The 25,032-nt window shown below is 40.7% G+C and overlaps 1 protein-coding gene across 3 annotated transcripts in view; it reads right to left on the bottom strand.

Moving 5' to 3' along the window:
- PARVB (parvin beta) overlaps positions 1–25,032 on the bottom strand; it is a 57,933-nt gene that overhangs the window by 12,023 nt on the left and 20,878 nt on the right. For 2 of the 3 annotated variants that reach the window (XM_060684155.2, XM_087873289.1), the window contains exons 2-8: positions 14,885–14,974; positions 13,005–13,075; positions 9,441–9,543; positions 5,653–5,793; positions 3,798–3,913; positions 2,104–2,162; positions 516–535 (exon numbers count right to left, since the gene is read on the bottom strand). In XM_060684155.2, the coding sequence (XP_060540138.1) occupies positions 516–535; positions 2,104–2,162; positions 3,798–3,913; positions 5,653–5,793; positions 9,441–9,543; positions 13,005–13,075; positions 14,885–14,974 (600 nt within the window). Of the gene's footprint in view, positions 1–515; positions 536–2,103; positions 2,163–3,797; positions 3,914–5,652; positions 5,794–9,440; positions 9,544–13,004; positions 13,076–14,884; positions 14,975–20,539; positions 20,712–25,032 lie in introns of those variants that run through there. The other variant, XM_087873288.1, reaches the window with a different exon arrangement.

Genomic DNA, 25,032 nt, shown 5'->3' with positions numbered 1-25,032 from the left:
TTCATTCTACAACTTCAAATAGCGGTCATTCTCTTGCACACACAAACCATTCTCACATATAAAGCACAAAACTACACAGATATATATACACACCCACACTCTCCAGGAACCCTTATCTTCCAATTGGATCAATACAGCATCCTAGGTTTGTCAGGATTAGACCAGCAGCAGAACAAGGTTTTAAATCCAGTGTTTCTCAACCTTTGGCAACTTTAAGATATGTGAACTTTAGCTCATAGAATTCCCCAACCAGCATGCTGATTAAGAAGCCCAGAAATTAGAGAAAATGGAAGGATGCAACAGAAAAGATAATTGCCCCCCCCCACCCCAGCTTGAAAACTGGACTGGACTGAGCAAAACTACAGTCAACTTTGACACAAAATGCTTAACATTTTATGATGATAAATATCTCATATCATTAATCATAATAAACTTGAAGAGTTTAAGCTACAATTTAAGCCACAATTTCAGTTCTTTGAGAACTTCAGTTTTCCAAGTTAAAATCTTTTACTTACCAAACCTTCCCATCATCATTCTGGAAACAAGAAATTAAAAAAATAATAATTAATGGCTTCCTAAATGTTCATAGTTCTTAAGGAATCATGCAAAGAGACTCTTTTTCATCATCGGATGTTTTTAGCCTGCACAGCTTTTCAAAGCTATACAGAATCGCTATCCACATTGCCTAGGGCAGGGGTCTGCAACCTTAAACACTCAAAGAGCCATTTGGACCCATTTCCCACAGAAAAGAAAACACTGGGAGCCACAAAACCCTTCTCGTGCCTGACTATTTCTTGAGTGGCCACAAAATTAGTGTATGTAGTTCAATTAAATGTTCTGTTTTCTTCTGAAACTTTTCTTTTCTTGGGTTTATCCATGGTTGGCCTACTGGGGGTTGAAAAGCTCAATAAATCGTGTGCCAGCGGGTGTCGCACATTGGTGGTTGTGACACATATTTTGAGTGACAGGGAGCTGCAGCAAAGGGTTGAAAGAGCCACATGTGGCTCCAGAGCTGCAGGTTGCTGACCCCTGGCCTACGGCATGTTTCTCTGATTTGTTCCAGAAAATTCTGGAACACCACCCCCACCCCGAACCTCTCTCTCCACAGCTCTTTCTGGCACTTTCTATAATGGCTCCTCAAACTCTCTTCCGTTTGAAAGCAGCAGGTGAGGGCGACCAGAGAGAGATCACTGCTCAAAAAATATCAGAATATTGAAAACCACGGAAGTAAAATCTCCTAACACATCAATGGAATGATAATATGAATTTCCAAGGTCTTTCTTTGAGACAACCCTTTCAGTCCCCCTTTAATCTCTATGTCTCGTGGCCTGAAAAGGTCTGCTTTGCTACCCGTGTTTCCACAAAAATAACACCCTGTCTTATTTTAATTTTTTTTGCCACAAAAAAAGGCACCAGGTCTTATTTTCAGGGGGAATGTCATCCACTGACTCACCTCACATGCACACGTCGCCCCCAGCCTCTTTTTTGCTATTTTGGCCTTCAGGAACTTGTTCATCTGGCAAGGCGAGCAAGGCTTTCCAGAAGGCGTCTGCAGCCGATAACAGCCCTCTGGATCGATCCGGAGCCCTGTTATCGGCTACAGAGGCCTTCAGGAAAGCCTTGCCGGCAGAAGAAATCGGCTGAGGTGTGCAAGGCCTGGCTGCAACTATCCGAAGGTAAGTAGTAGGACAGACCCTGTATTCCTCAGGGTCACCTGAGTGGTGAATGGTGTGGGAGTAGGAATGGATTTCCAGAGGAAAAAAAAGCTAACTACAGGAACCATTTCCACTACTCAGGTGACCCTGAGGACACAGATAAACTTCCAAGGGCTTCAACGACCTTCAAAAAGGATGCAAATGACCAGTTGTCTGCAAGGAATATAAATCCTTCCGTTCCCCACTATCCTGTCAGAGCTGAAGAAGCTTCTTGGATGAGAAGCGAAACGTCCTCAAAGAAAAAACAAGGAAGTCCAGTTGCCTCCTGAAAAAAACAACTTTGGGACTTTCTGATCTGATTCCAGAGAACAATTCTATGTGCCAACCAAAATGAAGTAACATGGAGAGCTCAACTTTGTGCACACAGCAGTAAAAACACAGAGCTTACTCAGTTGTAGTAGTGATTTCCTCGGTCACATGGGCCGTCTGAAGTAACCCTTCTCGCTTCTGGAAGAAAATCAAAGTCAGGACTAATGAAATGCTGGAAGAAGTAACTGAAGAAGTGCATAGGAATGACACCTTACAAGAAAGCAATGTGTTCTTTTTGCTAACTAGAGGAGCAGAATTAGAAAAGAGTCAGTTCTCCTTTATCTCAAACCGATAGAATTAATAGAAGTGTTAAACATCTCTGAAGGCAGGAGACAACCTAACCAGATACACTTTTCTGCCTTCAGCAACAAGAAAAAAATCTTACCCCACATCTGGACAAACTTTAAATAAGAAGCAAACTTTCAAACCAGAAAGGTGTATTAATCTTCCCCATTGGTGTACAAGCTTTACAAACTCTGCAGATTGACACAACCCATTTATTGTAACAGCATTACTAATGTAGCAGAGAAAAGACACCAAAGAACGAACTTCACCAACACAGCTAGCATAGCAGGATGGATGGATGGATGGATGGATGGATGGATGGATGGATGGATGGATGGATGGGCAGACAGACAGACAGACAGACAGACAGATGGGAAGGCAGATGATAGGGTGTCCACAAAATGCCGTAGAGAAGTGAAAAGTTGAGAGCCTGTAGTAGAGTGGACTAAAGCACTGTTTTTAGCATCTGCTGCTTGCAATTACTGCAAGTTCAAATCTCACCAGGCTTAAGGTTGACTCAGCCTTCCATCCTTTCAAAGGTAGGTAAAATGAGGACCCAGATTGTGGGGGCAATAAGCTGACTTTGTATAAATATATAAAAGTATGAAGGCTATTGCTTAACGCATTGTAAGCCACCCTGAGTCTCAGGAGAAGGGCGGCATATAAATTAAAGCAAAAAATAAAATAAAAATGAAGCTATAATAGTGGGAATGATTTCCCCAAAGAGAAAAAAGAATGTGTTGGTGATCGGTGACTCACTACTTAGACCAGGGGTGCCAAATTAAAGACCCGTGGGCCATATGTGGCCCACAAGGTACTTAGATCTGGCCCGCAGGGCCACCCTGGAAACAGCGAAGGACCAGCCCGCTATGCCTCTGTCAGCGAAAACAGAGGTCAAGAGGGCCACCGTTTTCAGCTGCGACAGCCTCCAGCAATCCTCTGCCAGTGAAAACGGAGCTCGGGACTCCATTTTCACTGGCATAGGACTCAGGCTGCTACAGACATCGCTGACATGAATGACATCGAGCTGGCCACACCCACCATGGCCACACCCACTTGGCCCCCAACGTCAAACACAACCCTGATGTGGCCCTCAATGAAATCGAGTTTGACACCCCTGACTTAGAGGAACAGGGTCACAAAACCCTGATCTGATGTGACCTTCACCTGACCTACTGACCACACAAAGCCCTTATAAGCAGAAGAACACCGACAATGACATCCCCTAAATTCCACTGAAGATGTTACCTAGCCTGGTAACAAAATTCAGCAACCCACAATCTCGGAGAACGAACCTCTATCCTCATCCTACACCCGAGCTACAGATATTCACCACTATCCCAAAACTAGTGGCATTGTCTGTATTTTAAAAATTATTTTTTAAATAAATATATTTGAAGTGATGGTTTATTACTGTTTTCCTTTTATAGTACCACATAGCTTAATTACACATGCATGAAAAGCTTAAAATCTTTCTTGGGTACCTACCTTTACGACGACCACTTGCACAGAAACATGTTCAGGGAGCCGAATAGTAGCCCGGAAATGCATGGCCAAAGCTACCAGCAGGTGGAGGATGGACACCAGGTTCTTGCCATGGATCACTGAAGAAGGAAACCAAGAAGTCACCGTGGGAAGTTTTGAATAGGCTGGGCTGTTTTCAGGTGGGAGCCTATTTAATTCCACTCCAGGAACAGTTTGATTACCTATATCAGTCTGTCTGTCTGTCTGTCTGTCTGTCTGTCTGTCTGTCATCTATCTATCTATCTATCTATCTATCTATCTATCTATCTATCTATCTAATCTATCATCTATTTACAGTATCTATCTATCTCTATCTATCATCTATTTACAGTATCTATCTATCTCTATCTATCTATCTATCTCTATCTATCTATCTATATCTATATCTATCATCTATTTACAGTATCTATCTCTATCTATCTATCTATCTATCTATCTATCTATCTATCTACAGTATCTATCTATCTACAGTATCTATCTATCTATCTAATCTATCATCTATTTACAGTATCTATCTTTCTATCTATCTCTATCTATCATCTATCATCTATTTACAGTATCTATCTATCTATCTTTCTATCTATCTATCTCTATCTATCTCTATCTATCATCTATTTACAGTATCTATATCTATCTATAGTATCTATCTATCCAATCTATCATCTATTTACTGTATATCTATCTATCATCTATCTATTGTATCTATCTACAGTATCTATCTATCTATCTATCTATCTATAGTATCTATCTATAGTATCTATCTATCTATCTATCTATCTAATCTATCATCTATTTACAGTATCTATCTATCTCTATCTATCATCTATTTACAGTATCTATCTATCTCTATCTATCTATCTATCTATCTCTATCTATCTATCTATATCTATATCTATCATCTATTTACAGTATCTATCTCTATCTATCTATCTATCTATCTATCTATCTACAGTATCTATCTATCTACAGTATCTATCTATCTATCTAATCTATCATCTATTTACAGTATCTATCTTTCTATCTATCTCTATCTATCTCTATCTATCATCTATCATCTATTTACAGTATCTATCTATCTATCTTTCTATCTATCTATCTCTATCTATCATCTATTTACAGTATCTATATCTATCTATAGTATCTATCTATCCAATCTATCATCTATTTACTGTATATCTATCTATCATCTATCTATTGTATCTATCTACAGTATCTATCTATCTATCTATCTATCTATCTATCTATCTATCTATCTATCTATCTATCTATCTATCTATAGTATCTATCTATAGTATCTATCTATCTATCTATCTATCTATCTATCTATCTATCTACATTTCAAGAAAAAGAATAAAACAAGACCTAAGAATAAAGAGAGAAGAAAAGAAAAACAAATAAGGAAAGAAAAAGCTAAAAGTGCAGAAAAAAATCATAAAGAAACAGGTTCCAATTTCCTTGTACAAGTTATAAGTGTAAATTAACCTCTTGCCTTATGGTTACATTACTATATTTTTTTCTAAAATCTATTTTTTCCCTAAACATCAAAAACGTACATCATACTTTTTCTTTTCTTTTTTTTTTCTGTATCAAAAGTCAATAAGGGTTTTCCAATCAACATGAAATTTAGATCATGTTTCCTCTCTTAATTAAAACTGCCAATTGACCATCGAAGCAAGTTCTGTTATTTTCACCATCCGTTCGTCCATTGTGGGTAAAGCTGAGTCTTTCCCCCTTTGAGCCTATAAGCATCTCACTGCAGTTGTCATATACAAAATGCTACGGGGTTTTTGTATGCTAAATGCTAAATGCTGATGCTTACGGTCCACACTCCATTTGATCGTCCAGCCATGAGGTCGAAGTAAATCATAGACAGCTTCCAGCACAGTCTGCAATTTCTGTTTCTGTCCAATTTCAGACTGCGTCACTTCAGCCACATTTAGTTTACAACCAGCGAGCTTTTCTAGATTGGAAACACAGATAAGCAGAAGCAAGATTTTACAAGTAAAGCAGCGGTCTTTGCAACAACTTTGGCCCTACCTGCGCAGACCTCATTTATTGACCGTTCCCAGTTAAAACAGTGATGAAAAAGCAACTTTACAGACGATCCTCACATTTAAAAATGCTCCAACACTGGAAGTTTTTAAGAAGAGATTGTCTAAGTAGGGGGTTGGACTAGAAGACCTCCAAGGTCCCTTCCAACTCTGTTATTCTTGTTAAGGAATTCGCAGAGCAACCCTAGAGTAGCAAGGGTGTGCACATGAAAGCGACTGAGAGCAGTTGCGAATAATCACAGCCAACACACAGATACACTGAGTTGTGTTTACTTTTAGGAAATAGTAATAAGACACAGTCCAATAAACAGTCCAGATCATACACAGATAAAGCAGTAGATAGTAAAACAATAGTCCAGGGATATTCCAATAACAAAGTCTTCTTACCAGTCGTCGTAGTCATATACAATAAACAGTTGCAAACAGTAGCAAACATAGCAAGGAGCAATAATGATCAGCAAAGAGAAATAATGATCAGCAAAGAGAAACAAACCATGTTTCAAGCTCCCTCTTAAGGACATTGGCTACAGAGCTAACCAATCAGGACACAGTATGATGCAATACAGCAATACAGTCTTAAAGCTATATTGAGGATTTATATATTGCCAACCCAACAAATTAGATAATTATCATTTCCTAACAATTCTATTCTATTTACAACCTTCCCAGGGTGGTAAACCAAAGGAAACTGGAAGTCAAATTGTAAGCACAGTTTATTAGTGACCGTTTCACTTAGCGACAAGAGTTCCCAGTCCCAATTGTGGTTGCTAGAGAGGAGAGTTAGGGCACCTAGAAACAGGTGCACATTTGCAATTTTTATTATTGAGTTTTTGAATGAAAAGCTTCATTTGCTAACACTCACATAAACACAAAACAGTCTGTATTATTTTGAGTGATGCAAGTTAAGGACGCTCACAAGGCATGGTACTTTCCATTATATGGTGATTCATGAGGCTTTATAATGGCACCCACATTAGTCAATTTACCGTATTTTTGGGAGTATAAGATACACTGTCGCCACCACCACCACCACCAAAGAAGGTGAAAATTTGGATGTGTCTTATACACCAAATGTAGCCAAAAATGCGAGGTACGGAGGCAGCAATGGTCTGTGGCAATCCCTACAGCCTGGAACAGCTGATTGGGGGGTATTCCAGGAGGTCGATGGACCTGCCAATCAGCTGCTCGTGCTGAATCAGGCTGCAATAATGTGCTGAAGCTGAACTGGCTGTTCGCTATTTGCTGCAAGGACTGTCAGAGTTAGTAACTGATTCAGCAGGATTCAATAACTTCTCTTTATATATACTATAACACATGAAGTAAATATACAATACCAAAAGCAGGTTTTCCAATGTGGTAGTAAATACAAGCAAAACACAAGCAGAGGAGAGGAGTTTAGTTTCAGTTTTAGTTTCAGAGATCAGCATAGCATGCAGCTTTAGAACAGTTAAATTAAGCCATGCCCAGGCTCCTTGCTGTCTCCTTCCTTGTTGCTCACACAGCAAATACTGTTTCAGTTTCCAAACAGCCCTCAACTCTCACACACTGACCAGATGCTAGCCAGATGAATACTGATGGATGCTGGTAGGCAGAGGCAGAATTTTTTTCCCTTTATTTTCCTCCCCAAAAACTAAGGTGCGTCTTATACTCCGGAGCATCTTAGACTCCGAAAAATATGGTATTTATATCAGACATGCCAGCAACAAGGGGATGCAAATCTTGTTGCCCTGATGATTTGGCCATAGCAGTACAAGAAAAACACATGGAGGCAGCAGACAACTCCTGTCCAAAGATCTTAAAATCTTGGGAAAATTATTCACTGACTGGAGACTCACTCCCAGCACCAGCAAAACATAACTACATGCTTCCACTTTAACATCAAACTAGCATACGAAGCCCTGAAAGTCTACTCACTCCCCTATAATCCCCATCTACAAAGTACATTGGAATAACACTGGATCCAACTGTCTCAATGGTGGTATTCAGCCGGTTCAGACGAACCGACAGCAGAAATTCCGGGTGGACCCACCTACCCGCCCCAACTCTATGCCATCCAATTTAGGCACATTTTTGAGGCCGGTCGCATGTGCGGAAGGCACGCGCACGAGCAAAGCACATGCGTGGAAGGCCGGATGCATGTGCAGAAGGCAGGTGCATGTGTGAACCGGGCATGCGTGTGTGTGAAGCAAGCACGCACGGTGAAGCAGTAGAAACAAAATGTGAAACCTGCTGCTGAACTGTGTCCTATAAGATAACCTAGAGCAGGGGTTTCAAATTCACGTTGTCACATCGTCGTCACATGATGTATCGCAACTTTTTCCCCTTTGCTAAACTGGGGGGGGGGGGAGTGAGCATGGCCAGCCCGTTTGATCCCCTGACCTAGAAAATACGGCAGCAAAAAATCAACACAAGGAACAACATACCAGGAAGGGCCTGGTGGCTCAGCAGACTAAAAGCATTGTGATTAACACAGCTGCCTGCAATTACTGTAAGTTCGAATCTCACCAGGCTCAAGGTTGACTCAGCCTTCCATCCTTTCTAAGGTAGGTAAAATGAGGACCCAGTTTGTGGGGGCAATAAGCTGACTTTGTGTACATATACGAAAGTATAAAGGCTATTGCTTAACGCATTGTAAGCCGCCCTGAGTCTCCGGAGAAGGGCGGCATATAAATCAAATTAAAAAAAAAAAACATACTCCCAAAATTATGTGGACCTCAATGGGGAGTTTCAGTTGCCACCTTCAGGTCATTAGCACCAGGGTTGGTCTACTCCACCCCAGAATACTGTGCCCCTGATGATTTAACAGCTGCCATACTACAATGTTTCTCCGAAAATACGACCTACCCCAAAAATAAGCCCTAGCTTGATTTTTACACATGCACCCAATATAAGCCCTACTCTCCCAAAATAAGCTGTAATTAAGACCCCGCCCACTCCAGGGTGCATGGGTAAAAATTAAGTTAGGGTGGAGATTGGAGCTGCCCTACTACTTACCTTCGGCAATTGCAGCCAGGCCTCGCACACCCTGACATCTGCCTTGCTGACCCATTTCTTCTGCAGCTGGCAAGGCTTTCCTGGAGGTATTTGAAGTCAATAACAGAGCTGTGGATCGATCCGGAGCTCTGTTATCGGCTGCAGAGGCCTTCAGGAAAACCTTGCCAGCCTTGCCGGCCGCAGAAGAAGTTCCTGAAGACCTCTGACAGTGAAAAGGTGGCCAGGGGAGACACATGCAAGTGAGGTGAGTCAGTGGATGACATTCCCGCCCCCCTGAAAATAAGACCTGGTGCCTTTTTTGGTGGCAAAAAAATTATAAAGGCAGGGTCTTATTTTTGGGGAAACATGGTAGTAAGTTAGACACCAGACTCAACGATACCATGAGGATTATAAGCAGATGTATTAAACTTGTTGGCTTCCTGTTCTGAGCCACATAGCACCATATAGCATCACCAGTTTTGCAACTGCAAAAGGACATTTCATAAAAGGAACATAATTAAGTCAAAATTTAAATCAGTTTCCCTAACCAGACCATCCACCATTTTCACACATAACACCTCACCTAGCAATTTCTGTAGCACTTGCCCATCATAAACGTCTTCTTCAAGCTGTTTGACAATTATCCTTTCTTCAACCAAGACATCATTTATCCAGTCGATCAAAACCTGGACAATGGTGAACGAGGACAAAAAAAATTATTCAAGTCGTCTAAAGAATTCTATGAGGAAAGCAACTGAATCCAGGTAGTCCTCAATTTACAACAGTTCATTTAGTGACCATTCATAATATCTAGAGAGAAAATCATGCAGTAATTGTTGGAAATGTCATAAACAGAAGGACGATTTTTATCATATGTGGTGGACGTGTAAATCCCCCACCCACCACCTAAGTACTGGAAAGTTATACACATTAGAATGAAAAACATTTGGAATTTATATTTGAAATGAAACTGCATTTTTATTAAGTATAATCTACGAAAAAAACATCCTGAACCACTGTAAGTTAATGAGATATCTTCTCATATGCTTTAGGTTCCCCTTTCCCTTCTCTGTATCTTTTTATTTATTACTTTCATTTTTTTTTCATTATTATTTTAATGTGTCCTAGTTTTAAAGTTTGTAAGCCACCCAGAGTCAACTTTGGACAAGATAGACAGCACATAATTTTGATAGATGATGGATGGATGGATGGATGGATGGATGGATGGATGGATGGATAGCAATAGCAATAGCAATAGCACTTAGACTTATATACTGCTTCACAGTGCTTTACAGCCCTCTCTAAGCAATTTACACAGTCAGTCTATTGCCCCCAACAATCTGGGTCCTCATTTTACCCACCTCAGAAGGATGGAAGGCTGAGTATAAATAAATACATACATACATACATACTTATACAATTTGAGTCATGCTTCTGCACAAAAGGAATTCTATCAAGAAATATACAGAGCAATTCAAATAAGATGATAAGATAACCTTTGTTGAAATTTTTTACCGTGAGTGCACTGGCCCACTGGCCATTAAAAAAGAAATTACATTGCCTGTTCTCAAAAGAAAGTATATATCTACCCATACCCATTCATAACACACATATACATATGCTATTGTACACACATGCACACACACACACATACACACATACGTATGTATGTGTGTGTGTGTGTGTGTGTGTATGTATGTATGTATGTATGTATGGAGATAGATAGATAGATAGATAGATAGATAGATAGATAGATAGATAGATAGATAGATAGATACTAGACACAAGGACAGTTTTTTCCTGAACGCCATCACCCTGCTAAACAAATAATTCCCTCAACATTGTCAAACTATTCACTAAGGCTGCATTACTATTAATCTTCTCATCGTTCCCATCACCCATCTCCTCCCACTTATGACTGTGACTGTAACTTTGTTGCTTGTATCCTTACGATTTATATTGATTGTTTCCTAGTATGATTCGATTGCTTATTTGTATCCTATGACTATCATTAAGTGTTGTACCTTATGATTCTTGTCGAATGTATCTTGTCTTTTTATGTACACTGAGCGCATATGCACAAAAGACAAATTCCTTGTGTGTCCAATTACACTTGGCCAATAAAGAATTCTATTCTATTCTATCCTATCCTATCCTATCCTATCCTATCCTATCCTATCCTATCCTATCCTATCCTATCCTTTAAATAGATAGATAGATAGATAGATAGATAGATAGATAGATAGATAGATAGATAGATAGACAGATAGATAGAGATAGATATATACTGGTAGATATATAGATATAAATAAAAGCAAGGTTGATGCTATATGGAACAAAACTGTGACTTGAATCTGGATGTTCTGCTTTGGATACCACAAAGCTTCCTCCCAGAAGGCAACAAGGAAAACAGATCATGAAGACGATATGTAGCGTCCCAGACCAGGGGTGAAATGCTCCCAGTTCAGAGTGGATCGCCCGATCCGGTAGTGATGGCGGCGGGTGGTTCGGAGAACTGGTAGCAAAAATCCCTGCCCCCCCCCCCGCAAAGCTGAACCGCACGATCATCAGAGGCTTTTTTTTTTTTACTTTTAAAAGCATTTTTTCCTGCAACCTCTTGGACGAAGAAGAGGTAAAAAAAATGCTTTGAAAAGTCTCTGACGATCACAGCTGAGTTGCCTGATTGGCAGAGGCTTTTCAAAGCATTAGAAAAAATGCTTTGAAAAGTTAAAAAAAAAAAAGTTGGCCATGCCCACCGTCACATTACCCCCCCACCACCACCAAGCCACGCCCACAGAACTGGTACTAACAAATTGTACATTTCACCCCTGTCCCAGACGATCCTGAAGACAGAATGTGTTGCTCTTAAATAGGGGAGCCCAGATGGCATATACTTGTCAAAACTCTGCAAGGTGGTGAGTGCAGCTTCACAACTGAAGTCCTGCCTCTTTGTACAAGAAAAGGTGGGGCTTCAAATAGGATTTCACATGCACAATCTTGCAGATTTTGATCACCTCCTGTGGACACCGCGGTTGTTAAACCTTCAATCTATTTTCCTGAATTGACTAGCAAAAAGCATTGCTGTCATCCTGGAAGATGGCTATCGTTTTTATGGCATTTTTCATCCACTTGATAGATTATTATTTCATTTATTATTTCCTCAGTCAGCATTCTGTATGCATAATATTTTCTTGCTGGGCTGCCCTCCAACCAAGGGAGATTTCCTTTCCAATACACCAACCTACAGTTTGCTCTGTAAATCAACAGAGAGGAAAGTACTTACATTTCCAAGATTGGCACAACAAACACAATAAGCATAATGTAGTAGGTTTCTTCTATCACAATTCAATTTCCTAAACCTCTCCACAGGAGAAATACAAGTGAACATCTACCACATCTCATCTCTTCCCAAAATTAAGAGAAGGATGGAGAAATAAAAAAGATAGCACATCTGAAAATACTAATATAAATCAGATAATATTTTTAGCTTAAGTTTTTGATTCAAGGATTTCTTTCCTTTTTGATTTTAGTCCTACTGTCCAGTGGTGGGATTCAAAATTTTTTACTACCAGTTCTGTGGGCGTGGCATGACTTGGTGGGCATAGCAGGGAAGGATACTGTAAAATCTCCATTCCCACCCCACTCCAGGGGAAGAATACTATAAAATCTCCATTCCCTCCCTACTCCAGGGGAAGGTTACTGCAAAATCCCCATTTCCTCCCGATCAGCTGGGACTCAGGACGCAGGGAATAGATGGGGGCCGGGGCCAGTCAGAGGTGGTATTTACCAGTTCTCCTAACTACTCAAAATTTCTGCTACTGGTTCTCCAGAACTGGTCAGAACCTGCTGAATATCACCTCTGCTTCTGTCCATTCTTCGAGGCACGCGCATGGATTTTCTTTTTAATGTGTCCTACTAAAGCTTCCTTCCTGGATAAAAATGAGGACAAGAAATACAGTGGATTTACTATCTAAAATTTATTACTTTATAGTGGCTTCTCCTGTGACGGTTTCTCCAAATGTATTTTCCAGGGAGGCACAGCAGTCGTTTTTCTGTGTTACCCGAAATGCAAAATCAAAGCACTTTCATCTTAAGGTAAGACTACATCAAAGGAAGGCAAAGATTTCTGCCTTGAAATCTTCCTCACCTTGATAAGTTCTTTAAACTTGGCATCCTCCTTTGAAGTGGGATCTATCATGGTACGTTCTTCATTTTCCTCTGGAAATTTCAAAAAGAAGCCCCTCATTAAAGACACCGTGGCACAAACACAAGCACATTGTTTCAGAAATTTAATTGATATTAAAAGACATCAGCTGCCATCTGATTTATAAATGGCAAAAAATTAGTCATTTCATAAACCGGAAAATGACGTCCAATTATCTAAATTGGGTATGGCCGGTCTAAAGAAAAGAAGGATTAGCAGTGACATGATAGCAATATTCCAGTATCTGAGGGCCTGCCACAAAGAAGTGGGGGTCAATTTGTTTTCCAAAGCACCAGAAGGCAAGACAAGAAACAATGATGGAAACTAACAAAGGAGAGAAGCAACTTGGAATTAAGGAAAAACTTCCTAACAGTGAGGGCAATTAACCAGTGGAACAGCTTGCCACCAGAAATCCAAAAGGAAGCTTGGGAAGGTAAGTAGAACAGCGAGGGGGGAAATCAGCTGTGGCGCACTATTTAGCTTTGCTAGAAAGCAGGATTTTCTGCTTTCTAGCATAGCTAAACCCTGCTGCACAGCTGATTGTCAGAAATACCAGTTTGAAGGAATCAGTAGCTTTTTTAAGTTGGTTGCCTCATAGCATGAATAGAATAGAATTTTTTATTGGCCAAGTGCAATTGGAACACCCAAGGAATATGTCTTGGTGAACAAGACACTGTTGGAGAACTGGGCTTTCAGATCATGTGATATGCAACGCAGGGTTGCTTACAGAAGACGTAACCCTTGTGGCCCTCAAAACAGGACTTTTCCAAAGGCAACAGAAGGAGGAAGCAAAGAGAGAATTAAAAAAACCCATCCTCTTTCTCTAGCCATACTTCCATATAAATGCAGTAGCCTGCATTTTTACCCAGGATTAAGTACTGGATTAGACTCGTATCAGGGTATGGCTCAGAAGGTAGTTAATCTAAATCCAAAGAAAGCTGTAGAAAACTCACAAATTTTGAAAATAATTTCAACCTTGGTTTAGCCCTAATTTAGATTATTTTTGTTCCAGATCTGGGTAAAGTCATTGATAAAAAAATAATTTTGGATTGCACACGTGGGGGGGAAAGCATATATGAAGACAGTCCTTATATTAGTGAACTGTTGATTTTAATTCAGAAACCTCATGTTCATTAACACAATTTGAGCTAGATATAGGATCCTGGAGCATCCTATCATCGGTCCTTTCCAGGGGTGGGCTCCTGGGGGTTCAGCAGGGTTTGGGCGATCCTCTAGCCAAGGATCGCCGGGGTTTGGTGAACCCCCAAATGCCACCCCTGGCTGGCCACACCTGCCCCACCCCGCCCCTCCCAGGAGTCTCCACACAGCCCCTTCATCATTCCAGATAAGTGCAGGGGCCTCACGGAGGGTTTGGAAGGGCAAAAACAGGCCTACCAGAGGTTACAGAAGTTCGGAAATGGACCTGTTTCCGGCCTCCGGAGGGCCTCCGGACCCCGGGGGAAGCTGTTTTTGTCCTCCTGGAGGCTCAAGGAAAGCCTCCGGAGCCTGGGGAGGGCAAAAAACGGGCCTCCTGGAAGTTCCAGAAGTCTGGAAACGGGCCTCTTTCTGGCCTCCGGACCCCGGGGAAAGCAGTTTTCGCCCTCCCAGAGGCTCAAGGAAAGCCTCTGAAGCCTGGGGAGGGCAAAACCCACCCTCCCACCATGGTGCAGGAGGTCAACTAGGCCACGCCCACCCAGCAACAAGGCAGCGAACCCATTGCTAAAGGATCTGAAGCCCACCCCTAGTCCTTTCCAATTAGCACACAGAGAAAACAAAACTCTTTTGCTCACATCATAAGTCTATGATGTTGCATTCATACATACCTAGTAATGTATCTTCTGGATGAAGATCAGTTGTAGCAGGGGACATCGGAGCATTGATAGCATTTTTACCTTCTTCTTGCAGATCAGACACTGAAAGAATGGAAAGATCCAAAATATTTGTTAATTATATATAGCTTAAAATTAGATTTATTTCTACTTGGAGACAAATGCTTCATAGATTGTGTTTCTCTTTGCTTGGATTGAATGGACTGACTGCAGTTACGCTAAACACCTCCACTTTCTAGAGTAACTGTTTATTTTATTTATTTATTTTTATTTATTTAATTTATATACCACCCTACTCCCGAAGGACTCAGGGCGGTGAACAGCCAAACAGAAAAACACATAAATACAAAATTTAAAAACAAAGTAAAATCGAATTAAACAAATTTGGCCCAAGACATATTAAAATCCCAATCAATTAAAACCAATTTCAAATTTGCATAATTAAAAAGAGGGAAAAAATTAGGCCAGGCCCGCCTGGTGGAATAAAACGGTCTTAAGAGCGCGGCAGAAGGTGCGCAGATCCGGGATCCTCCGTATCTCCGGGGGGAGCTCGTTCCAGATAGTACGTGCCCCCACAGAGAAGGCTCTCCCCCTAGGGGCCGCCAGTCGACATTGTTTGGCCAACGGCACCCGGAGGAGCCCCTCTCTATGAGAGCATACCGGCCGGTGGGAGGCTATTGGTGGTAGTAGGCGGTCCCGTAAATAACCAGGTCCTAAGCCATGTAAACCAATAAACTGTTTATTACAGTCCACAACTATTCTGCAAATTTTGAAGGTTTTTTCCCCCCATTTTTATTTTACCTCTTTTCATTCTTCCTCAAGTGGCTGTGGTTAATTCTGATAATATATTGGAAGGGTAAATCAAACGTAAATCATTGTGCTCTCATCTTATGGAAAGACTTGAGCATTTCTAGAACAGAATTCTTTATTGGCCAAGTATGATTGGACACACAAGGAATTTGTCTCCAGCGCTTAAGCTCTCAGCGTACATACAAGTAAGTGATAAATCATGATCATAACCATAAAATGATAGTTATAAATCATAACGTACAACACCCAGTGATCGACATAGGATACTAAATAAGCATACTACTTTCAAGTCACGTAAAATTCTTAGTATCTTTACAACCTTGAAACAAGAGCAACATTCAAACTGCAAACTAAGCATGTAAGTGGGCACAGGGGTCAAATCCAGCAGGTTCTGGAGAACCAGTAGCAGAAACTTTGAGTAGTTCGGAGAACCGGCAAATGCCACCTCTGGCTGGCCCCAGAGTGGAGAGGGAATGGGGATTTTGCAGTATCCTTCCCCTGGAGTGGGGTGGGAATGGAGATTTTGTAGTATCCTTCCGCTGCCACACCCACCAAGCCACGCCCACCAAGCCACACCCACAGAACCGGTAGTAAAAAAAATTGGATTTCACCACTGAGTGGGCAGCATACGAAAGGGGTGTATTAAGCAATCTGCTTTATTACTTTTTACTTTACTTTTATTTGATTTGTATACCGCCCTACTCCCGAAGGACTCAGGGCGGTGAACAGCCAACAATAAAATACATACATATAAAATTTAAAAAGAAGAAATAAAATCGAATTAAATAGTTTGGCCCAGACAGATTAAAACCCCAATCAATTTAAAACAATTTAAACTTTGAGGATTAAAAATATTTAAAATATTAAAATATTAAAATTGTTTAAAAAGAGGGAGAAAGTTAGGCCAGGCCCGCCTGGTGAAATAAAAAGGTCTTTAGAGCGCGGCGGAAGGTGCGCAGATCCGGGATCCTCCGTATCTCTGGGGGGAGCTCATTCCAGATAGTAGGTGCCCCCCAGTGGTGGGTTCCTCCCAGTTCGGTCCGGTTTGGCCGAGCTGGTAGCGGTGACGATATGACGTCACCGAACCGGTTCTCCCACCCACCCACCCACCCACCCACGTTATTCTTACCTTTTATTTGGTCCCACCCCCAATCTATTGCTGCCTCCTGAGTCCCAGCTGATGACTAGAGGGAAAAAAACTGTTTAAACTCTTGCCGCGGAGCTTCAAAGGGCCGTCCTACAGCTGATCAATGTTAAAAGCAAACAAATGAGTCGGGTCGTAAGTGCGAGGATGGGTCGTAAGTGCGAGGACCTTCCAGAAATGACTCTGACCAGCTAGCCATGCCCACCTAGTCATATGACCTCCAAGCCACACCCACAAAATAAGCCACGCCCACAGAACCGGTAGTAAAAAAATTTAGAACCCACCCCTGGTACTCCCACATATTATTCCTCCAAATATTCACCAGGCTCAAGGTTGACTCAGCCTTCCATCCTTTCAAAGTTAGGTAAAATGAGGACCCAAATTGTGGGGGCAATAAGCTGACGGTATAAATATACAAAAGTATGAATGCTATTGCTTAACGCATTGTAAGCCGCCCTGAGTCTCCGGAGAAGGGCGGCATATAAATTAAAGCAAAAAAAAAAAAATTATTAAAACAATATTTCTTTTAATTTCATGTATCTTCCTCTGTTCTTACTGAAACACAATAGAAGAACAAGCCACGGCAGTCTTTAATGTTGCTACTCAATTAATTGAAAGAGCAAAAGACTATTACAATATAGGTTTCCCCAATGCTGACTGAGTGACTGAGAACTGTAATTAGTAAAAACAGAAGTGAAGCAGCCATACTGCATATGCCAAAGAAAAGCCTCTCAGAAATTAGGACCCAATGATTATTAAATAGACGGTTTTGTAACAACTCCTCAAAATGTGAGCCAGTTTCAAATTGGGGCTGCAGATGAAGCATTTCTGGATTCTTTAAGAATAAGTCAATCCTGTTGGTTGCATCAGCCTTTGACTTAAACGTAAAGGTAAAGGTTCCCTTCGCACATATGTGCTAGTCGTTCTTGTCTCTAGGGGGCGGTGCTCATCTCCGTTTCGAAGCCGAAGAGCCAGCGCTGTCTGAAGACGTCTCCGTGGTCATGTGGTCAGCATGACTAAATGCCAAAGGCGCACGGAACTCTGTTACCTTCCCACCAAAGGTGGTCCCTATTTTTTCTACTTGCATTTTTTATGTGCTTTCGAACTGCTAGGTTGGCAGAAGCTGGGACAAGTAACGGGAGCTCAGCATCTTAGCCACTGAGCCACCGCATCCCTTTCGACTTACTCAGTCTTAAAACAGATGCCAGATTAAATAAAAAACCAGAGGCCTTGAATAAAACGAACCTTTTTGCCGTTTGCTAAAGCAACAACTATTGTGTTCTGGACAATAAAAGTGCACTGAAGGAGGCCAAGTCTCAAAAACTGAAAACACCAGAACAAAGATGGACTGTTCTCCCCCATCCTGCTTGGATCCTTTTGACTCCACTGCTACCACCTCCAGGTCTTTTCTTCAGAAAGAGTCACTTCTCTGCATTGAATGATGTTACTCTGGCTTTGTTCTCTGGCTGGATTCTGAATCAGAGACACATTGGTGGAGGGGACATCGAAAAAGGCAGCATTTTGGCCAAAATGCATATAAAAAAGACGTGACACTTTAATCACATAGTGGCAGCTGCCATAGATAGATAGATAGATAGATAGATAGATAGATAGATAGATAGATAGATAGATAGATAGATAGAGAGATAGAGAGATAGATAGAGAGATAGAGAGAGAGATAGAGAGAGGGAGAGAGAGATGGAATGTCAGGGTTCCAAGTAACATCCCCAATGAAATCAAACTCCGAGGCTTGAAGTTCCTCAAAGCTAACTTTTATTAGAGATGTCACATTGGCACATCTGGGAAAACCCGAATCTGAGAGCTTCCAGGTTTTCCACACCCAAAAGGAAGTTGAAGACCTTGCCCCTCGCCCACATGTTCACCATACGGCAAAACAGTTACCCTCCGAAACAGAAGATACCTCCTCATTCTTCTCAGCACAGCTGCAGGGCACAACGGCCTTGACTTTCTAGAAAGAATTTTATTTTGACTACATATCCTCTTCACTCTATACAATTGCCCCTCCCATTTTCCCACAGTAGAATTTGTGGCAGGCCTGAAGCCTGAAGGCACAAAGGTAGAAAGATGGCTTCCAGGTGTGACATAGATAGAGACAGAGATAGAGATAGAGATAGAGATGATAGAGATAGAGATAGAGATAGATTTTTCACCTCAACCCAAGTGCCCCTGGTTTACTCTCCCAGTTTTACTATAGTACTTACCAGAGATTTCCTTTCCAACCAATTATGTAGGCTTAATTTGTTGTGTAGACACCTTCTCCAACTGAGCACCCTTCAGATCATTTAGGCTAGTGTTTCTCAATCTTGACAACTTTAAGAAGTGTGGGACTTCAACTCCCAGAATTCCCTGGGCTGAGGAATTCTAGGAGTTGAAGTCCACACAACTTAAAAGTTGCCCAAGTTGAGAAATATTGACTTAGACTATAATATCACACTCTGTATAGTGAGATGGGGATAACAGGAACTGTGGTCCAAGACTTTTGAATGACCTGATATTACAAAAAAAATCACACCCTCATTTGCTAATAATGCTTTTTGTGAGTAAAACAAAAAAAAAAAACCAGTGATAAGGTTCTCTGCATCAAATCACAGTTCCAGCTACAACTTAAAAACGGCTAACTATATTCCACCTTGCTATAACAGTGCATCATTATACCATGTTTTCCCAAAAATAAGACCCTGTCTTATATTTTTTGGATCCCGAAATAAGCGCTTGGCCTTATTTTCAGGGAGGTCTTATTATTTTGGGGCGCGTGGAACATGACGGGGTTCCTCTTGCCATCTTACCTGATTTCCAGCTGTCTCCCTAACAGTAACCAGAGGAAATGGCGGGGACCGGCTGCACATACGGTTAAATATTTTCAGGGAGGGCTTATTTTCAGGGAGGGCTTATTTTTAAGGGAGGCTTATTTTAGCGCGCATGCGCTCAAAAGCCCAATTGGGCTTATTATCTGGGGAGGTCTTATTTTCGGGGAAACACTGTATCACTTCAAATGATGGTCAACACCTCTTATCATGACACATTTTTCAGCCAATTGTTGAAAAGGTGAAAATCCTTTCAGCTTTTCCCTCCTAACTCAAGCCAGAGCCTGTAGTACAGTGGACTAAAGCACTGTTATTATCATTTGCTGCTTGCAATTACTGCAAATTCAAATCTCACCAAGGCTCAAGGTTGACTCAGCCTTCCATCCTTTCAAAGGTAGGTGAAATGAGGACCCAGATTGTGGGGGCAATAAGCTGACTTTGTATAAATATACAAAAGTATGAAGGCTATTGCTTAATGCATTGTAAGCCGCCCTGAGTCTCCGGAGAAGGGCGGCATATAAATTAAAGCAAAAAAAAAAAAAAAAAGGTCTCTGCACGATATAAACAGCAGCACCCACCCAGTATTTCCCAATGCAATCCCCATGCTCAGAAGCTGAATCAAGAATGTGGAACTAAAAATAAATCACAACACAAAGCTATCCTCTTCTTGTTACTGTCCTAGAGTGAGCTGTGGGGGAGGGAGGAGGCAGAGAAATGCAAGTGTGTTTTCTCCACACAACCTATTTGCACGTTTGCCCAGTATGGCAAAGATCAGGCTTTATGATACCAGAGAAAGGCCCAGGTATCTGCAAGATCTCCCTCATGCAGCTAACCCACACAGCAGGCATTCACTCATATTTTTTTTCTTACCTCTTGTTTTCATGCATTTTTTACAAAGCTGAGGTGCCATACGAGCACCCTGGAGCATTAAGGTTGCCTCCTACCAAAAAGCAGAGTTGCCGGTCCAAAGGAGGTGAGGAGCGTCACAGAAACTGACTGGCCAACTTGGTTTGACTTGGTCACAAGTGATTCCAGAAGCAATGGCAACTCCCAGCCGAGGCGAAGGGTGTAAAAGAAGATACTCTGGCAAGACTGAGTGAAACTCAAGAAGAATGGATGCTTTACACAGAAGCTAAATAGCTGCCATTCTCTCTTAGTGTGAACAGGGCTTCTAGCTACTAATCCATGGAGGAGATTAACCCACTGCTCATCAAATGCCCACAACAGCGGAAGGAAGGCCTGCAGGGCAGTGGTGGGTTTCAAATTTTTTTACTACGGGTTCTGTGGGTGTGGCTTAGTGGGCGTGGCTTGGTGGGTGTGGCAGGGGAAGGATACTGTAAAATCTCCATTCCCACCCCACTCCAGGGGAAGGATACTGTAAAATCTCCATTCCCTCCCCAATCCAAGCAAAGGTTACTGCAAAATTCCCATTTCCTCCCAATCAGCTGGGACTCGGGAGGCAGAGAATAGATGGCGGCAGGGCCAGTCAAAATTTTTACTACCGGTTCTACTCAACATTTCCTCTACCGGTTCTCCTGAACTGGTCAGAACCTGCTGAAACCCACCTCTGCTGCAGGGTACCAGACCCGTCAAAACACAGGAAAATACGTCACAGTTGGGGTTGCACCCAGCAGGCAATTGGGGGTCATTTCTACAAAAAATAACTGGCGTTTCCCAGGATCACGAGCTAAGCCCAAGATCACAAGAGGGTTACAAGACTGTCAGCGCATGGCACATATGGAAAAAAAAATCCTGCTCGTATCTTCAGGAATTGGTAGAAAGGCACGCAAAGCCAGTGGAATTCCATTGACAACTCATGGTGAGGATAGCACCATCTTGATCCATTAATCTCTAGGGATTATGTATGTATCAGGTTTCCTACTAGTAGGTTTTGGTCCTTTTAACCATGTCAAAAATCCCGGAAGAACAAGATACCTAGTGAAGAAATAAAAGCTGTTTTTCTTCATCACATGAAGTGCTGATATCATTTTATAATGCCTTGGTAAGACCAAATTTGGAATACCGCATCCAGTTTTGGTCACCACGATGTAAAAAAGATGTGGAGACTCTAGAAAGAGTGCAGAGAAGAGCAACAAAGATTAGGGGACTGGAGGCTAAAACATATGAAGAACGGTCGCAGGAACTGAGTATGTCTAGTTTAATGAAGAGTAGGACTACAGCAGTGGTGTGTTGCCCCCGGTTCAGACCGGTTCTATAGAACCGGTAGTAAAACCAGCAGAAGGCTCCGCCCCCTGACCCTGACATCATCAGAAGCGATCTGCGCATGCACAGAAGCAAGGCACGCACGCGATCCCGTTGCGAATCCGTAGTAAAGGTCAGTTGAACCCATCCCTGGACTACAGGTGACATGATAGCAGTGTTCCAATATCTCAGGGGTTGCCACAAAGAAGAGGGAGTCAACTTATTCTCCAAAGCACCTGAAGGCAGGACAAGAAGCAATGGATGGAAACTAATCAAGGAGAGAAGTAACCTAGAACTAAGGAGAAATTTCCTGACAGAACAATTAAGGGAGAAAGGCGGCATATAAATTGCAATAATAAATAAATAAATAAATAAATAAATAAATAAATAAATAAATAAATAAATAAATAAATAAATAAATAAATAAATAAATAAATAAATAATCAGTGGGAAAACGTGCCTCCAGAAGTTGTGAATGCTCTAACACTGGACGTTTTTAAGAAGAGATTGGACAACCATTTGTCTGAAGTGGTACAGGTCTTCCTGCCTGAGCCAGGAGTTCGTCTAGAAGACCTCCAAGGACCCTTCCAACTCTGATATTCTGTATTCTGTCCATGCATCAACATCATCATTGCAGCAATAGCTCTTAAATTTATATACAGCTCCATAGTGCTTTATAGGACATTATCCCGAAGAGAATACTTTTCAGGAAACACAGGCGGAAACACAGAACACAAAGTTAAGTATTCAACTTTGAAATCTGTCTTCTCCTCCTCTCCAAAAAGTCAATACAATACAACATTATCTTATGCAAACAAGGACAAGTTCCTTTGCAAAGCAATCTAAAAATCTTGCCCTTAAAAAGTCAATAGCCCCTGAAAATTAAGTGCAGCTGTTTTCTACATTGTCTCTACAAATGAGTTTCTATGAATGGTAATCTGGATATTCAAAAGAAGCTAGATGATAAGTACTATTTAATTTTAGCTGCAGTTATTTCTGGTCTAAGATCTGAACTTCACAGCATTGAAAAACAGCAGCTGCTGTGAAACCACTGAATAGAGCAGCTAATTATGGGACACAAGTGCTCTCTGAGTAAATCAAGCTGGGATGGAGAACTTTACCAACTCAAAAAGACCTCAGTTTTACCATCAATTAGAATGCTATGCATACAGCAAATAAAGTATTGAAGCGGGCAAGGGACGGTGGATAGATAATTTCCTTTTTGTTTATACATTGTTGTCTTGATTTACTCTTCTTCTTTCCTATTTTTTTTTGTAAAGCATAACAAGTATTGAAGCGGGCAAGAGATGATAGATAGATGATTTTTATTATTTTCTTCTGTTGTTGTTCTGAGTTACTTTTCCTTTTCTCTTGCTCTCTTCTTCTTCTCCTTTTTTCCTTTTTTTTAAAGTAGGTGACATGATTAGAAGTTAGATAAGAAAGAAAGAAAAAGTTTCTTAACAAAGGGTGATATGATCAAAAGCTAGAATAAGTGATAGAAATAAGAAAAGGGGGGACATTAGTGTATACTTTTTTACATCATAAAATGAAAGTAATGACAAGAGAAAATGTGGAATAATTAAACAATGATAGATTATAACTTAATATAAATATGCATTATTATTAGAAATTTTAATAGTTGGTTTTAAAATTTTGATACGGATTTTATATTGACAAGTTTTAAATTACGGGCCAAATTTATGTAATTATTTTAAATCTATTTTTAACTGTAATGTTATGTATAAATGTTTTTATTTTGGCTGTTCACCGCCCTGAGTCCGAAAGGAGAAGGGCGGTATAGAAGTTTGATTAATAAATAAATAAATAAATAAATATACAAGAAGACTGAATGTAAGGATTACGATAAACTTGATTAGTTTTATTTGTATTAGAATGTACAGGTGCCACACTGTACATGCATTGATTTGATATTTTGATTATAAAAAATAAAAAATAAAAAAATTAAGTATAAAAAAAATAGAATGCTATGCATAAACAACCCATTTTTAAAAATAATAATAATACAGGATGCAAACAAAGTGTTTGATTTGTGGAGAGTCAAAGCATTGAACTTTGCTATTTTATCAGTGACAGCTCTGCAAACAGGAACAAGCATCATTCTTTTTACTGTCATTTTTTCTGATGTTTTCTCCATTTCAAGCCATTTCTCCGGAACAAGCAAGAATCAGCTATTTAGAAATGTCAACTCATCACAAGTTGCAAGACTACTACTGTACTTACAAGCAAGAAATAAAACCAAACAATTGGCTTTGTCAGAAATTTTCTCCAGATCTCTTTCAGGGTTTAGTAACATTGGCCTTTGTGTAAATAAACATGATCAGGTAGACCAAAGCCTCATAGAATGGATCCCCTTTGATAAAAAGCATCTATGAAAGAGACCTATAAGAAGGGGGTTCAGAATAGCATGATGAGTTTTGACTTCCCTCAGTCAATGAACGATCACAGAGCCAAATTTCAGAAACAAAACTTTCAAATCAATTTGGCCTTTGTAAGAAAAGAAACTCAAGCTCCGTTTATGGAAGAATGATGGCTGGATTTAAAAACACATATTGGCTGGGAAATTCTAGGAGTTGAAATATTTAATATTTTATCTCAAAATTGCCAAGGTTGAAAAATGCTTAGATTTTTTTTTTTTTCTTCCAATCACGTCTGATTCTTAGAGAGTGCCTGTGCAGGGCTAAGATTAAAATACAATTGCATCTTTATTGTGGGTTCTTGTGAAGCAAAAAAAGCAGCAGATGAAGCCATGTCCTAAGTACTGTAACACCCAGCCAATCTTTGCTGATCTTAAAAGTGAAGCACTGTTGAACCTCACATTGGTTATTTGGATGGAAGGCTACTCATAAATCTAGATGGGTAATTTTTTTAAAAAAATGGAAATGACAAACTGCTTCCAAATTTGGCAAGGACTATTCCATCTCTATCTTCATTATTAAATTATCTCAACTGTTTGGATAGCACTGGGATCAAACTGGGACAGATTGGTCTTCTGTCAAGGCTATAAGACTTTGTATAAGCAAATGTCTCCAATCAAACTTACAGACTGAGCACATGTCAACAGAGGAATGTTAAATAATCAGTGTTAACAGGGGTGGGTTCTAATTTATTTTACTACCGGTTCTGTGGGCGTGGCTTATTTT

The sequence above is a fragment of the Pantherophis guttatus genome, chromosome 7 (assembly GCF_059756535.1).
Source record: "Pantherophis guttatus breed Tessera chromosome 7, ASM5975653v1, whole genome shotgun sequence".
Classification (NCBI taxonomy): Eukaryota; Metazoa; Chordata; class Lepidosauria; order Squamata; family Colubridae; genus Pantherophis; species Pantherophis guttatus.
The sequence above is the reverse complement of the archived record's forward strand: the minus strand, read 5'-3'. Positions and strand labels throughout refer to the sequence as shown.